This window comes from Lygodium microphyllum, chromosome 10 (genome assembly GCF_053477565.2).
Source record: "Lygodium microphyllum isolate KBCC chromosome 10, Lygodium_microphyllum_v1.1.10, whole genome shotgun sequence".
NCBI classification, from domain to species: domain Eukaryota; kingdom Viridiplantae; phylum Streptophyta; class Polypodiopsida; order Schizaeales; family Lygodiaceae; genus Lygodium; species Lygodium microphyllum.
Window position 1 is genome coordinate 56,280,778 of NC_141144.1, and position 17,246 is coordinate 56,298,023.

The window sequence follows — 17,246 nt, forward strand, 5'->3', positions numbered from 1 at the left end:
GATATGTAATATGCGGGACATATGGTCTGCTATGTAATACTACTTACCCTTGCATACAACCAACGAGAAGTTGAATTCTAGAAGCAGAAGTAACCACCTAGCTATGCACCCTGTAGTGCAAGGTTTGTTTACTAGATAAAGCAAGGCTTGATGGTCAACGGAGAAGACAAAGGGTGTATCCAAAAGGTAATGATGAAACTTCCTTACATCGAATATCATGGCTAGGCCTTCCCTCTCCATCTCGTAGAGTAATTCATCTTCTATCCGTGAGTTGTATGCTAGCAAAGCTCATAAGATAATCGAGATTATGCTCTCACTAGGTTGGCACAAAATAGCTCCTATGGTGAACTTTGAGGCATCAATGTGCACGTGGAATGTTATGTTCCAATTTGTGGCTCGTAGAATCGGCACGGTCATGAGAGCCCTTTTTAGTTTCTCATAGGTGCATTGGCATTCCTTGATCCACTCAAATAATATTAACAATTTATAAAGAGACCTAGCAGTTAATGCAAGCTCAAAATGAATCACCAATAGTACCCTATGTGTCCCAGAAAGCATTGAACTCCCTTATAGTTCGTGGGTGGTGGTAAATCAACAATGTCTTGAACTTTGGAGAAGTCGGTGGCAATGCCATTCTTAAATACCACGTGCCCTAGGATACATCCATGTTTCACCTAGAATTGATACTTCTTTAAGGGTTCAAGAAGAGGTTATACAACCTACACCACTCAAAGGCTAAAAAAACTTTATCTAGGTGTTCCCCCTCCAACTGAAGTGAATGCGTAGATCACCAATAAACACCTCCAATTCTTGCCTAAGCATGTCTTTGAAGATGGTACACATTAGGCGCTAAAAGGTAGTTGGTGCATTCATTAGCCTAAATGGCATGGCTATATAGGCAAACACGCCCCATTCCAAACATTGTTTTGTGCCTATCATCACAGTGCACCTACACCTAGTTATACTTTGAGAAGTTGTCTAGGAAATTGTAGGCCTCTCTTCCCACTACTCTCTCGAGCATGTGCTCAGTATAGAGTAGTGAATAGTTTATCTCTCTTTGTCACAGCATTGACCGGTGGCGAGCTCTTACCCTTTGGTAGCTGAGATGTTGTGGCTTTATGGGACTCATTGGCTACCCTTGCAGCCTGATTATAATCCTCTTTTTCATCTAAGAATGGCATGTCGATGGTGGTTAGCACATGCATCCAATCCTGCTCATCCTCGAGACATGGGATATATTTCAATAGTGGCCCATAAGAATTCCTAACCTGTGAGTCTCCTTTCAAGATAGCAAAGATGGCATCTAGGTTGACTGGTGTAGTTTTTCAGGTATCGATCTCGACTCTTACAGCCTCCACTTTGTTGCCTAAGAACATGAGACCATTGCCCCAATCTTCTATTACTCATACATTTCACATCCAAGGTCAGACTAGTAGGATGTTGTAGTCCACTCCCTTCATGACTATGAAGTTCACTGAGAACTGGACTCCCGCTATTTTCAAGGGCCTATCTTTTAGCACTCCAAACGGTCTAACCTTCATTATGTTAGCCAGCATGACATTAAACCTTGCAATCTCCATAAGTGGGTTACCTCAAGCCTACAGGATTGCATGGCTAAGCACACTGACTCCAACTCCCATATCTACAATTCCCTTCCTTGTAGAATCTCCTAATGTGTTTACAAGCAAGACTGTGTGCATCTCTATGCCTTTCCAAAAGGCATTTACTTGCAAAGACTTAGGCACTGAATTCAAGGTTAAGATTGATATGTACGTTACTACGTCATGGTCAGGCAAGTCAGTCACTCCAAGCTTGTCATGTCGTTCTATCCACACTACTTCAACCCTTGCCATAGTGTCAGGTTCTGGTAATGAAATATCGTCCTGCCTTGCATGTGCTTAGGTCATGACACTCAACGGAACTATCTCTTGCAGCCTAGCCAACTCTAGCGTCACATCCGCCAACTCTTGGCTCTAGTCGACACTCTTTCCCTTGTCTTGGTTGGGTGCTTTGGCTAGATCTGTCACTAACGGTCGTAGCTCTTTTTGAGGTTCTAGAGATGGTGTTGTCTCGGGTTATGGGCCTCTCCTTGGGTAGGTCATCCACTCGTATGGCTTCTTCTGAGACCCTAGCTAGCACATCCCTTTGTAAGGTTGAGTTGCTCACCAAGGCCTTATATAGCTCTTCACTTTGGATTCCGCTTATGAACATAGTGGAGACGGCTTGTTTGCTAGGTCACTTTGAGGCGGCTAGGATTCTCTTAAAGAGACTCAGCACCTAGGTAACATAGTCTCGAATATCCTCCTTATCCTTTTGACTGACATTCATCAATCTAACAATGAGGTTATCAGAGTATTATCCTGCCTTAGAGATTCTCCTGATGAAAAGACTCTTGAGGTTATTGAAGTCATTACGTTCAGCATTGTCTAAGTTAGTGTATCATGTCCATCCTTTGTTTCCTAGCAAAGTCCGAAAGCTTGTGCATGTTGAGCAAGGTCCGAGAAGCCGTTAACCTCATATACTTGCTTGAACTACGTTGTAATTATGGAATCATGTAAGTGAAGGGGAAGGGGGTTTTTTCAAAAAGTGCATAAGCGTATGCATTAGGGGTAGGACCCCATTAATTTTCCCCACTAGCCTTAAAAGTAAGGAGTTTTTTTTTTTTTTTTGGGGGGGGGGGTGTAAATAGTTGCATAAAGGTTGACACACTTAATATAGCTCTTTCTTTCAATATGTAGGAGCTTATATGTTGACAAATTCATTGGCATCACCATTTGTTATACATTGTATCATCATCAACCTATCCTTTGTCTCAACGATTCACACCAAAGGCATAAGATCATATGTTATTAACATTGCAATGTATAATTCGTTGGTTAGAAATGTTCTAGTCTTTTAAAATTAGTCAATACGAAAAATTTAACAAAATATAAAATATTATATCTAAAAAGGAGGTACGCAGTAATTTTTCTTTAATACAGTGTACGAGCTTAAAGAGAAGGTTTACATGACTCTTACACAAGTTGTAGATAGGGGGCTTTCTAAGATTCTTTGCTCTCGCAAGTGACATGTCTCCTTTATGAAGAGTGAACTCCCTGGGCCTCAATGGTGCTATACTCCACCACTTCCATTCCCCATTCTCCCTAGACCACCCTAAGAGGCTTGTATATGAGTGGTTTTGATCTATAGATAGCTCTGGCTAGACTATCAAGCATTTGTATTTCATTCTACTTCTTCTAAGTAATATAATTAAACACACATTTTTGTGCAAAAAAAGAAAAGGCATACTTTCTACAAAAGCCTATTAAATCCCTTTAGCACCTAAAGATCCCAAAGCATTGTTTATGCTCTTGTGAGGCTACACACTTGGTTTGGAGAGGAGCTTGTAGGATCCTCCATCAAAGAGAGCCCAGCCTCAAGTGTCTCTTGGGGCGCTTTTTGTTGGTAATCAATTAGACGAGGAAGCCACTTAGTCGATGAGGCAAAGATGCTTGACACACTGTTCATCAATGGGTTGGTTCGTGCGTAATCATGGGGCTAGAGGCTCTATTGATCCAATAGGTCCTTAAGCCTATACTGAGTTAAAATCAAATATATGAGAAATTATTTGTAGCCTCTCAAGGTGGCACATTTCGAAGGCCCACTACCAAATGATGTTTAGCAAAGAGAGCCTTTTAGGATATGCCACTTTGTTGGAGGCCTCATCGTCCATCATTCACTCCCTTAGAGGCCATTGGGAGTAGCTTTCGAGGAACTCTCGGCATCAATGGGAAGTCTGGCAATAGTTCCTTCATTCTTATGTTTACATAGCCTTTTTTTCACCTTATGGAATGGTTAAACCCTAGTGGCATTACACTCGACCATGACTTCATCTCCCATTCCTTGCATGGATCACCCTAAGAGACCTTGTATACACTTGGTTTGATTTGCATTCACTTCTAGTAGAACTTTTGAGCTTTCGTACTTTGTGTTGTATTTTCTTTTGAGTAATATAATTAGCCACACATTTTTTTGCAAAAAAAGAGTAACATGGTCCCTCTTTGGAACTGTGAGATATAGTGGTGTAACACCTAATTGTGCATCATTTTGAATCCAATATTTCTCACCCCTTAGGGTACAACTTTAAAGTTGGAAAACAGTCATTTCGTATATAATTTGGGTAGAAAAACCTACTACTTTGGAAGCTTTCCCTTAGGCCGGTTACACACCGCAATGTGGACGGCCATTTCGGGAAGAAGTGTTCGCCGATGACATGTCGCGTTATAACAGGCGCGAAATTCACAGACACCGGACACTTTTGGGTGGGGGATCTCACCCGTCCTAAAAATTGTCCATGCCCAACACACTAGATGACATTCTATACATTAAAAATATACACTACGCCTGACAGCAATTGAGCCTCCGCCAATGGGTGTTGGTCAAAGGCCTTATTACCACTAGCCATCCCTCTTTTGGTGAAAATTTTCCTGCAGTTTAGTGTGTAAACATAATAAAGGGCGGATTGCATGCTGCCCCAGCCATCCAGTTTAGTGTGTAAAAGTAATAAAGGGCGGATTGCATACTGCCCCAGCCATCCAAGGTAGTGTGTACCCGCCCTTAGTTTGATTGGTTTGGAAGTTTTAACGAATGTACAGCAAGGGCCAAAGAAATTGTGGCAGCAGATGCCCAGATTTGGGCTTCCAGAAAACTCGAAATCAGAGACGAGCGCCGTGATCGTCGCGTGAAAGATGTTGCCCCTCCGAAGTGTGTTGCTGCCCCCACTAAAATCAGTACACCTTCCGCCCTCAGCGGCGGCTCAGCCCCTAAGCTTCGCCACCCTCCCGCCTGTGCGCAGGGTGCGCCTCATCACCACCACCTTCCCCAAAAGCTGCTTCCGATAGTCAGTCCCTATCCTGCCCCTTTCGCCAGTCTGTCCCCCCTCCATAGGCTTTCCTCTGCCACAGGCCTTGTCGCCAGGCCGATCTGGCCACCTTCGTCCCCCCGTCCCCTGGCCGTCTCGCCACCATATAACCCCTCTCTCTCCCCCGCCCCACCACAGGCCGGCTGAACTGTAATATTTGCTGCTACCCCCATCCCTCAAGGCATTCTTCCCCTCAGGCAAACAATAGTATTCTCAGAAGGTCCCCCGTGAAGACCCACAATGGAAACCTCCGGTCCGCCCTCGGAGCACTCCACAAGTGCCCCCCAGTCACATGCCTTGTGTGTCATTCTCACAGAGGAGCAGCTCTAATCCATTCATGCCACGGAAGGGGAACTAGAGGAGACAGCAGCTCTTATCCATTTATGTCATGGAAATGGAACTAGAGAAGACCGCAATTTTCAGTAAGGTCGTTGGGCACTCTCCCTCCATTGCACAGCTCCACGATTGACCTTGCACATTGGTACTGCACAGATTGCGGAGCTGATACTGATGGGTCAAGGTATCTTTTATGGTCCATCTCACTTCAGCGGAGGCCCTTGGAGCTTGTTGCCAATGCCCCTATAGCCTCTATGAAAGGAGTCATCTACATGGTCCCATGGTAGGAGTGGCTTCACTGTTGAGAGAACTTCGAGCTCCACAATAGACTTTCTCGTCACCCAATCAACCTGCTTTTTCTTCGACTGCCAGTTGAGAACCAATAGTTGGCAGAGGAATTTGGGCGCCTCTTCGGCACGGCCCTCCCCCCTTCCTTTGCTGATGTAGTGAGGGCCACAAGGGTTCCAAAAGTACTGGTGGCAATGGAAGATCCAAGAAAATACCCAAGTTTTTAGAGATCAAGGTTGGCATGCAAACCTTTAGACAGTAGATCATTGTGACAGGGCAGCCCAGTCAGTGCTTACAATACCATGGCTCTGTGCATTTTTTGTAGAGTGTACCTGCTTTGATGTGAAGGCGACACAACAAGTAGCTATGCAAGTGGATGATGAGGATTTTACAAGGGTCCAACAATGCTAGAGGGGAAGGTAACAGGAGGGCCCACAGCCAGTCCCGTAGCCCCAACCCCACAAGCAAAGAGTTGGGTGTCGTAAGACAGATAGATCATTGTGACAGGGCAGCCCAGTCGGTGCTTGCGATACCATGGCTCTGGGCATTTGACTGTAGGGTGTACCTGCTTTGATGTGAAGGCAACACAACAGGTGGCTATGCAAGTGGATGGTGAGGATTTTACAAGGGTCCAACGATGCCAGGGGGAAGGCAATTGGAGAGGCCTACAGGCAGTCCCATTAAATGGGCCAAACCATGCCTCCTTCCTTCAGTTTCTCACTCAGGAGGAGCCTGATCAACAGCTCTGATGGATGAGGTCATAAGGGAACAATTAGCAAACCACATCTATCAGTGGTGAGCAAAGGTAGGACTAGCGCTACTAGCACAACAGTGGCTGAGATGTCGGATGGACATCAACTAGCGGCGCAGGGCAGATGGCCCACACCTCAACATCATCTTTTGAACCCCTCCCTACCGATGACTATAATGGAGTGGCCACTTGCCCAGGCTGCTCGATTCTATCAGATGACAGAGTCCCATCTCTTAGCTTGGTTCATGGATGCCTAGGTTGTCCAACCAAGAGCATCTTTTACCCCCCCTCTTGCACCATAGGTCTACCATGATGGAATGGAGTTCACCCTCTAGGCCTGCGGCAAAGAGAATGCGCAAACTACACAATTCCACCTCCTCTTGAGTCCTTAGCTTCTTCGACACTATGTTCACCAAGTACTAGCCCTATCCATGAGTTTACATGTTGCATCTTGGAATGTGAACAACCTCCACTATAGTGGGGCACGTGGTCCTAGGAAGTTGATCACTAGGCAAGAGCTGTAGGCACAAACGGATTGACATCTTACTTCGCAAGCATAAGCTTTTCCCAGCCCAAGCCAATAGAGTGGGGAAAGTACTCCCAAGTAGATCGCACACCTATTCGGAGCACTCCATCAATGGCCACAACAAGAGTGGAGGAGTTTGCAAAGGGCATGGCAGAGGAGGAGCTAGAGGCATGAGAGGTTTTCCTTCTTGTAGTGGGTTCCACAAGTGAGACGGTTCATTGGAGTTTTCCTAGATTACAAGCCGCTGGGTGGCCTATCCTCTTGGAGTGGTTGGATAGGATTTATGTTTCCCAATTGTTATTGCTATTGAGAAGTGGAGAGTGGGGGTGTTCCAAAGGAGGGTAGGTTGGGCACCTAGCTAGGACCACCCTTTGACTATCCAGTGCTGCTAGACACTTGCTCCTACCGCATTCTAGTTTCAGCCTATGGATAGGAGGAGGTGAGGAGGCAGATTGAGCAGCTTTGGACTAGGGTTTTGGGCGAGGGGTGACCGGATTGCAGAGGAGTTGGTAAAGGTTTTAGGGGAGTTGAGTAGGATTTGCGAGGAGATAGCCTTACAGGCTTGGCATCAATGTTGGGAGGAGGAGAGTTCAAAGGGACTTAGTAGCCATATAGAGATTTCTCCAAGAGACACTTGGAGATCCTACCTTGCACATGCAAGAGCTTAAGACTGTTAGCAGTCATGTTTGTCATGCCTTGTCATCTCTTGCCTGTGAGCCTCACTCTGAGTCAGATGAGGACTTTAGGAGCTCTGATTTGTCTATCACTTGTTTTGACGGAGGAGGTAGCTCATTCTAGAGCACTCAATTTATTGCATTTCTGTGCATTTTCTCCTCCAATCGAGATTTTATGTGCATTTCCCGGGGCAGTTTCTGCATTCTTCAGCCTGCCTCACCTGCCGGACATTGTCCACCCTTTCTGGGATTTTTCTGAGCATTCCTGGCATTTTTACCAGCATTAAATGCTGGTCGGACATATTTATAGCCTCAAATTTCAGGTCGGCCAGTTTTTGGGTTTTTTGGCTATTTATAGCCATTTCCCACTTGGCAGTCAGTTGTATTATCATCTTCCCTCCTTCCTTGGCAGGTGCACACTCCGACTCCGTCATCTTCCTCCGTCTTCGGTGCTGCCGTCATCATCAGCCTGATCTGGTGCCCTCACTAACGCTTCGGGCTGCGTGCAGGGACTGATCAGTCCACAGTTTTGTATTCAGCATTCATTACAGTCAGTGCGGATTTTCTTCCTTCATTTTCTGCTCTCTCTCTCTCCTCCTCTGTGTTCGTGATCTTCTTCCGTTGCGCACTCTCACATGGTATCATCGCCTGAGAGCATTGAGGACCTAACCTTGTGGAGAGATACCTCACTCCTCTTCTGCTACTGTCGCCTCATCTCCAACTGCCCAGGCGGCCCCTCTAGGTGGCCATTCTTCTTGCGTTTGCTGCAAACGACTACTCCCAACGCTGCCACGTCATCAAATGATCCCTCTTGCTTGCTTACCATCAGGTGGCCCCTCCTTCAGCTGGGCGACACATCATCAGGCTGCATTTTCCTGATCTGGTGGTCGTTTCCACTCTTGGCGGCTCATCTCCTGCTGGCGATCCACTACCAGGCTGCGTTTTGGAGCTGGCGGCTTCTTTTCTGGTGATCTTCATCAGATATCCTTGCGTTTTCCAACTCCAGGTGTTTGTAGGCTATCACAGCCTCTGTTTTGGTGGTTGGTGACTAGACTGCTGGTCTACTTCGGGTTCGGCACAGTTTTCTTTGGTGTTTGGTGTTTTGCAGATTGAAAGATGTCTTCTCATCAGTTTACGGGCTTTGATGACTCAGATGACGAGCTTTTGTCTCGACACTCATCTGAACGGAGACGTGATTTCTATCACGAGGACCGTCATTCGGAGTCTATTCCTCTCTCCCGTCCCCCTTCTATTCATGTATCTCGGCAATCCCCTTCCGGTGGGCCGAAGATGCAGCCTTTGGTACCCCCTGTGCAGGTATCCGTACTTCCTCAGTTGCCCAAAGAGGACCGGTTGGATGGCTCCAACTTTTCTCTATGGTCCTGCAAGGTGGAGTGTATCTTGGACTCCTTCGATCTTTGGAAGCTTGTTTTTGTTCCTATTCCCCGGCCTAAGGTGGATCCCGCAGATGGGACATCTATGGATCGTGCAGCATTATGGGATCGGCTTAATTCTAGAGCCAGATCTTTCCTCTTTCTGAGTTTGTAGGATTCTGTCCTTGTTCATGTTCTTAGGTTGAAGACTGCAGCAGACATGTGGAGAAAGCTCGCGTCTCTCTATCAACAGAAGACGTTTGCCCACTGGATATCTCTTGAAAAGAAGTTGCGGATGCTCACTATTGATGATAGTCCTTCCATGAAGGACCGCATCAACAGATTACAGGATATGAGGGATGAGCTTGCATCCCTCGATCGGACGATATTTTCTGAAGACATGGCTATGATTCTTTTGACTCAGCTGCCATCGTCTCGGTTTGATGTCTTCTACACCAGCCTTCTTACATCGAGGACCCGTGAGAAGCTTCTATGGGAGGAGCTATCCCCGCTTGTCTTGGAGCATGACGAGCGACTCAGAGAGGTCAGTGCTAGTAGATCCGACTCCACTAGAGCCTTTGTTGCAGATTCGGGAGGACAAAAGAAGAAGACGAAGTCAAAGGCTAAGAAGGAGGACAGTTCTTTAGGCTCTGACTCAGATTCAGAGAGACCGAAGTGCCCACACTGTGGGAAAGGGACACATCCCGAGGAGAAATGCTGGAAGAAGTACCCTCACCTTCGTCCGGGAGCGAAGGGTGGATCTACATCGGAGCCTTCTTCTACCTCTACACCAGCTGTTACCCATGAGTCAGTGTTCCTTCATATCCATGCTTTGGAGGAGGATCCTTTTTCCGTGGGCTACAGTGTCTTCTGCGCAGTCTTGGCTAGTGGACAGTGGTGCTTCGAGTCATATGACTCCCCGAGGTGATTTGTTACAGGATCTCCGTCCATCACAAGGTTCAGTCACTGTTGGTGACATTTTATCGGTGCCTATTAGTGGTGTTGGCACATTGCCTTTGTTTACCGACCGACCTTCGAGCTTCTTTTCATAGGCCCTACATGTTCCGGATTTGGGCCTTCCCCTCCTCTCAGTTTATGGCCTTACGAGGCTTGGCACACGAGTGATCTTCACCGAGCATGCCGTTGTTATTGAGGATTCTTTTACAGGAGCTATCTTATCTACAGGTTGGCAGGAGAGCGGGCTTTACAGGCTCCATTCCCCTTCTTTGATCCAGGGTCCTCCGAGGCAGTCTATTGCTACACCCGTTCCCGCTTGTGCACCTTCTATTCCACAGGTTCCTTCCCATCCCCCACCTTCTCCTCCGGTGGTTCCCTTGTACCTCCCATCCCTTTTAGAGGGGGACGATCTTGGTGATGCGGCTGTGGATTCCCTGGCCCCTAGTGTTTTAGAGGGGGATTCCCAGGATCGTGAGGAGCTCCTTCAGGAGCAGTCTACATCGACGGACTTCATCGACCTTGGCATTCCTCTTGCCACCCCAGGATCCGTTTTTCCCTTGGCCTTCAACCACATCCAGGATCTGAGAGGGGGTGTTAGCAGTCATTTTTGTCATGCCTTGTCATCTCCTGCCTGTGAGCCTCAGTCTGAGTCAGATGAGGACTTTAGGAGCTCTGACTTGTCTATCACTTGTTTTGACGGAGGAGGTAGCTCATTCTAGAGCACTCAGTTTATTGCATTTCTGTGCATTTTCTCCTCCAGTCGAGATTTTGTGTGCATTTCCCGGGGCAGTTTCTGCATTCTTTAGCTTGCCTCACCTGCCGGACATTGTCCACCCTTTCTGGGATTTTTCTGAGCATTCCTGGCACTTTTACCAGCATTAAATGCTGGTCGGATCAGCATTAAATGCTGGTCGGACATATTTATGGCCTCAAATTTCAGGTCGGCCAGTTTTTGGGTTTTTTGGCAATTTATAGCCATTTCCCACTTGGCAATCAGTTGTATTATCATCTTCCCTCCTTCCTTGGCAGGTGCACACTCCGACTCCGTCATCTTCCTCTGTCTTCGGTGCTGCCGTCATCATCAGCCTGATCTGGTGCCCTCACTGACGCTTCGGGCTGCGTGCAGGGACTGATCAGTCCACAGTTTTGTATTCAGCATTCATTACAGTCATTGCAGATTTTCTTCCTTCATTTTCTGCTGTCTCTCTCTCCTCCTCTGTGTTCGTGTTCTTCTTCCGTTGCGCACTCTCACAAAGACTGCAGACAACCCTCGTAGGGAGGATAGGTGTTCAAAGTTCTCGTTTTGCATCTCAATAGCATTTTGAGCGCGAAAGGGATATACGATGTGCAAAGAGTCCTTCCAGCCGCATCAGCCATGTACCTTGGGAGACCAAATCTGGAGTCTCCGTAATCAGTATGGGAGGGTTTGTTCTTGCCCCCATGAGGTGATGGAACTTGCTACAGTCTTCTACAGAGCTTTTTCAGCAAGCAGCAGGATCAGACATGGTGCTCCAATGTAGACAGCAAGTGTGGGAGTGCATCCCACCCCTTGTAACCAAGGTGATGGGACAAGCACTCCTTGAGCCATTCATAGAGAAGGAACTAGCTGAGGTGCTCCACACACAAGATGGGCAAAAAAGCTGCAGAGAGGATGGGCTGTCAAGAGCTTTCTTCACCACTTATTGGGAGATGGTGAAGAATTCCCCGATCCATGCTTTTCAAGAGATCTTCAGCTCAGGTTGGAGGCCGAGCAGCCTATCAGTAGAATTAGTCAATCTCCTTCGCAGAGGGAGAGAGGAGCTGTCCCAGTGGTGGCTGATGTCAGTGGCCTATGAGGCCCTAGCCAAGATGATTGGTGTCAGGCTTTATCCCATTCTCCTAGACATCATCCATGACATACAGAAGGGTTTCATCCAGGATAGAAGCATCCTGGACATCTTCACCTTCTTTAAGGCCACTAAGTGGACTTAGCCTAGTGGCCAAATGATGGTAATGCTTCTACTGGATTTCAAGAAGACCTATGACAGGGTCGATATTCTCGCAGGAGTGGATCAGAGGGGTATCTTCTCTCTATAGGTCAACCACCAACAGGCCACTCATAGGAAGTAAGAAGGGGGAAGTTTCCTGTGGAGAGGTCAGTTTGGCAGGGCTGCCCTCTAGCCCCCTACCTCTTTCTATTCTTTGCGGGTGGTCCTACTTTCTGCACTCGAGAGTGAATGGCCTGCAAGGCCTCAAGCTCCCAATGAGAGCGGAGACAGAGTTGATGGACTCTCAATTGTGCAGATGATATGGTCACCTATGTGGAGGATGATGAAGTGATGCTGGAGAGAGAGAGACTTCCATTAGAGGTATTCTGCACAGCTATGAGAGAAAGAATCAACTGCCAAAAGTCTGTTACATTTCTCATAGATCCAAAATCTAGCTTTGAGTGGGGCGTCCGCTTGGATTTCTGATGGGTGAATAGGGGACCATATCTTATCTTGGCTTCCAAGTATGACTCAACACAACCTAGTAGTTTCTCCCATCATTGGACTCCATCAAAGTTGACCTACTAGAGCACGACCCGCCTCTCCTTGACAAACAGGGCCTTAGTGGTCAACCAAGTCCTTTTAGGGACAACCTAGTACATTGCTTCCTATTGGTGTTTCTCCTTGTATTGCATGTCTCAGCTTACTACTGGTGTTTCTCCTCATCCTGTGTGGCTTAGCTTCGAAACGTCCCGCTAGCTTTTCTTTGGGCTAGTCTGGATGGGTCTAGGGACTCTCGGGCCAAGGTGGCATCGGCGACTATTATCCAGCATCACTCTAAGGGGGGCTGGGGATCATCTACCTACAGTACCAGAGTATGGCCCTCCTTGGCAAGTTGGTGGTTTGTGGACTCACACTAGGGGAGTAGACATGGAAGGTCCTTTTGTGGAAGGGCCTTCAGGAGTGTAGGCCATAGCTCAACAGCGGGAAATGGAGGCCATCCTTAAGATGGATTTTCACGTTAGCTTAGTTCACCCCACCCAGATCCTCCTTGCACATTCTACTACGAGTGTAGCAAGGCCTACGTAAGACCTTGATTCAAAGGCCTCTAGTTTGCTAGGTGACGATAGACCGCCAGCCAGAGAACCCCCAGGCTCGAGATTGTGATAGAATCCAGATCAGCAAGCACCCTCACGTCTAGTGGGCCCGTTAGGACACTGGCCCTGCCTCTATTGTTAGTGTGAAGGAAGGTTTATAGGCTGGTTGACTAGGCGATCTTAAAGTAGATATTTGACTACCAACATGGAGTTGAGACTAGGAGGAGGGAGATGAAGATAGCAATCCCATAGGACTGGTTGGATCCCCCCCATTTGGGAGATCATGTTGCCTGGTGAGGTGTGGGCATCTAGGTTATTGCCAGTAAGCATCTCCTTACATGTGGCAAGTAGAGTGGGCAATGCCCCCCATGAGATATTGTTCACTGTCCACACTGGCAAAAGGCTAGCCCTCATCACAAGTCAGCAGGAGAAGAAGCTACTAGCTATACCCTAGAGGAGGATTTGTATCATTAGACTCAAGGGAAGACTTGGCTATTGGGCTTCTACATTGTCGACACATTGCCTGTTTAAAGTGTGAAAACACAACAGGTCTTTCAACATTATAAGATTTTAGTGTGCACCTATGGGATGAGTTATTCTGTGATTTATGTGACATATCAAGCGTAAGTCGGTGTATGATACAATGTAAAGTACTAGTTCATATGCCGGACATGTAAGTGACCAAAATTAAATTATCAGAGACCATTACCAATGTGCTAGGTCTTATTATGAGTAGTACAATTCTTCCAAGTTGAAAAATATCAAAAAGTGATGCATTCATTAAAAAAAGTGGCTTTTTCAGCTATTTTGAAAGAATTTTCGCAATTCTACTAGTGTTGACTTGTCAATCAGGTTTGTTCTTTTCAATTTGAACAAAGCATTCAAAGGTATGGGAGATTATTGGGAGCTCGAGGAGCTCCAATACCACTTCATACATACTCTAGGTAATCATGATCTGTTCTTCATGATGCATGCAGGTAACCCTAGGTGGCGATACTCTCCTCCACCGTGGCTCTTATCCCCCATTTCCCCTAGACTGCCTTGAGAGTCTTGTATATATTATTCCAACATGACTTTGTATCGGCTCCAACTAGTTTGTTGAGTATATGTATTTTGTTGTAAAGTCTTTTATGTAATATAACTAGCCACCTTTTTCTTACAAAAAAAAGAGATTTGGGCTTCCATATGACTAGAATTCTCGTACATTCATCCCCCCTTGCCCCCCTCCCCCGAGGCAAAAAGAACAAAGAAAAAGAAGAATCAAAAACTCCATAATGCACCCAAACAGGCCATGTCAGTAGCCAGCATTTTTCTAAGCATGTGGTCATGCATGGCCAACATAGATGATCTTGCAAGGAAAGAAGGACCAAGTCTTTGGTGTCATAGTTGAATGCATGCCACAACTTTGACCATCAGCTGATCAAAATTTTGAGGCCTTCCATGCAAAGGAAAAGTTTGTAGTTCAAGGCCAAAATCCATTCATCTACACTAAGCATTTTCCTTTCCCTTGATTTTGAGAAATTCTGCTTGCATATGAATGTTGTATCTTCTCTCTTTAATAATTCGTAATTTTCGTTCTGCATGCGAATGAAATTAGGACTAGTTTTCCAAACATAGGGAAATTCTGACAGTATGCCAGAACAGCTTGAGAAAATCTTTGATGAAAGCAAACCCTCCCAACGAAAAAGTAATCTGTTCCCCCTTATTCTTTAAGCAAAGTGTTGCTGACCATTTCAGGCAAGCTAATCAACCGTTCCCTTTCTCTCTATCACTCTACCTTCAGGCATGGCCTCTACTTAAGCATAGACCTCACCTGTTGAACATTTCCCACCTCCAAAACCAGAACAACAAAACTAGCACACAGGCAGTTACAATCATGCAATTCATGCACCAACCAGAGTGGAACCTGTTGCAGACTGGCTGGATAAGTGGTACACTGCACTATTTGTTGTGCCTGATGTTTTGTAGTACATTTTATGAAGCATAGCCTGTTGATTGGGACATCCAACGTTCACCCATCTTTTCACATTATCCTTACATGTGTATCATCGACACCCAGATGAGGAAGAAAAGAAAGACAGTTAAATTATGATAAACACAATCTACATATGGGCTTGCATTAAGAATTGGGTCTGAGATTATCTGATCTATTTAGAATCAGAATAAAGAGCATTTTGCCAATCTATTGGAACAACCATCATGTGTCAAGTTACATCCAGTATTTCATTCTAGTCACCCTTTACAGAAAAGAGGTGGGTGTTTGTGAGGTCATTCAAACAGAGTTAATTCACAAGGAATGAGATGTGGCTTTCCATGCATTCTAGGAAGTTCTCGTGTTTAATTCGTAAGAGATGAAACCGGCCTTCGGAAAAAATCTAAAGCGCAATGATCATAAAATAACTTGCACACATGAAATAAATCAACAAATAAACAAAATACTAAACAAGAGAAGCTAGAACACTCTTGCATGGTAGATGGCAGACAATATGCCCCATCAATATTCCTTTATCATTATTCAAAGCTTACACAAATCACAAGTGACTTGTTGTCACAAACTCTTGATGCCAGTGATTCCCATGTGCCTTGCTCTTGAATCAGCACAAACTTATGTGGTGTCCTCAATTGCTATCACCAAACTTAACCAAAATGTGTGACAAATCTGTCCATTCACAATCTAACCCACATTGCTACGTACTACAAACAATGCATAACCATAGCAAACCAATATTCAATCCATGCCTAAAAACAAAGGGCAATTGATGTGATCCCTACAATATGCATTCCATTAGGTATTGCCTTGCATTTCCATAAATTTTCCATGCATTCCACAATAGACAGTACGTATTTCAACAATTTCATGTGGCACAATTGATCCACATGTATATAATGACCTTATCAATCTTCAATGTTGGAAAACTTCAACCTACCAAACTCTCAAATTACAGCCAATATTTGAGCCCAGTGTCATGGAGCATTCACCTAGACAACTATCTCCCATAGTTCCCATGCAATCCCACGTTGTTCCTCTTACAAGCAGAGGGCTTTTTTGCAATGAAACTATAAGGATATCACTTTCTTCATGAGAAAGTTATCCAAAAAGTGCACTAGGCTTGAGATCTCAAAGGAAAAAAAGAATCTGAGTCCTAATGCTAAAATAACCTATTTTGCTAAAAATTAGGTAAAAAACAATAGCATACCTTGCTGTAAATGGAGTTACAAACTTGCTAAATGGAAATTGGCTACTACCTCAACTCCATATGCATTGACAACTCATGTTTCATGGCTGAAAACTATAAATTTTGTAGCAAAGAAAAGAATAATGGATATCTCCAAACTTGTTCTTCTCAAAATGAGAGAGGAGAAGATCCCAAATAGCCAAGATCAACTTTCTAAATGAATAAGCAACAACTCCCTAATTCAATTTTATTTTTTATCAAGGGCCAATTGATGACTTGGTCATTAACCAATTGAGCTGCTCATTGGACAAACCTGAATTCTAGGTTTACTTTATACCTTAAGTGAGATGCTCACTAGGTGAAACTTTCAAATGATTATTTAACCTAAGATGCGAACTTTCAATTAATGAAAGTCTCACATTGCAACTTATTTCTTTTGTCCTATCCTTATATCACATAACTTGTATACTTGTCCACTACATGCCCAAGGGTCAAATCCTTCACAGTTGCAATGGTCACTATGCCAAGAGCCAAAGGTACCAAAATTAGAGTTCATTTTAATTAAATCATCAAGTCCATTTCCATTCTCGTGACGAATGAGATGTGGCTTTGCAAGCATTCTAAGAAGTTCTCATGTTAATAAGAGCTCTAGAGGTAACACAGAGCTAGTTGGAAATCTAATTCTCAATCCTTGAAACTCAACAAGTTCATTCCAATTAAATAATCAAGTTCATTTTAATTAAATCATCGACTCCATTTCCCATTCTCGTGACGAATGAGATATGGCTTTGCAAGCATTCTAAGTTCTCATGTTAGTAAGAGCTCTAGGGGTCACACAGAGTCAGTTTGGAATCTAATTCCCAAATCTCGAAACTCGTTGTTAGGTTATCTTGAAGGATGGAAAGTAAATTATGTTTACAGGAGGGTCTAGTGAGCCTAGATAGGACTGTTCACTAACTCCAGCAAAAGATATAGAAATGTCTGCTAAACCATTAGAGTAGGGACACCCCTTGCAACTAGGGGTGAATGATACCATTCAGGCAGAACTCATATAGCAAAAGCACTTCATCTAAACCTTTGGGTTTAGCGAAGCCTGGACACAAGTGCAAAACTGACTTAGAGAAGTCAGAGGCATGAATTTGTAAAATGGCATTGAAACTCGTAGCTGCTTACAGTATGACATTTGATAGCTAACCAAGGC

At 45.1% G+C, this 17,246-nt stretch overlaps 1 protein-coding gene across 1 annotated transcript; it reads left to right on the forward strand.

The window, feature by feature from the left end:
• Positions 1-4,693: 4,693 nt before the first annotated feature.
• LOC148030023 (uncharacterized) lies at positions 4,694-14,009 on the forward strand. Its single transcript, XM_087686287.1, has 2 exons — positions 4,694-5,759; positions 5,850-14,009. Exon 2 carries the CDS (start codon positions 9,069-9,071, stop codon positions 9,774-9,776), a length of 708 nt encoding a protein of 235 aa, XP_087542413.1. The 5' UTR covers positions 4,694-5,759; positions 5,850-9,068; the 3' UTR covers positions 9,777-14,009.
• The last annotated feature ends 3,237 nt before the right edge of the window (positions 14,010-17,246 follow it).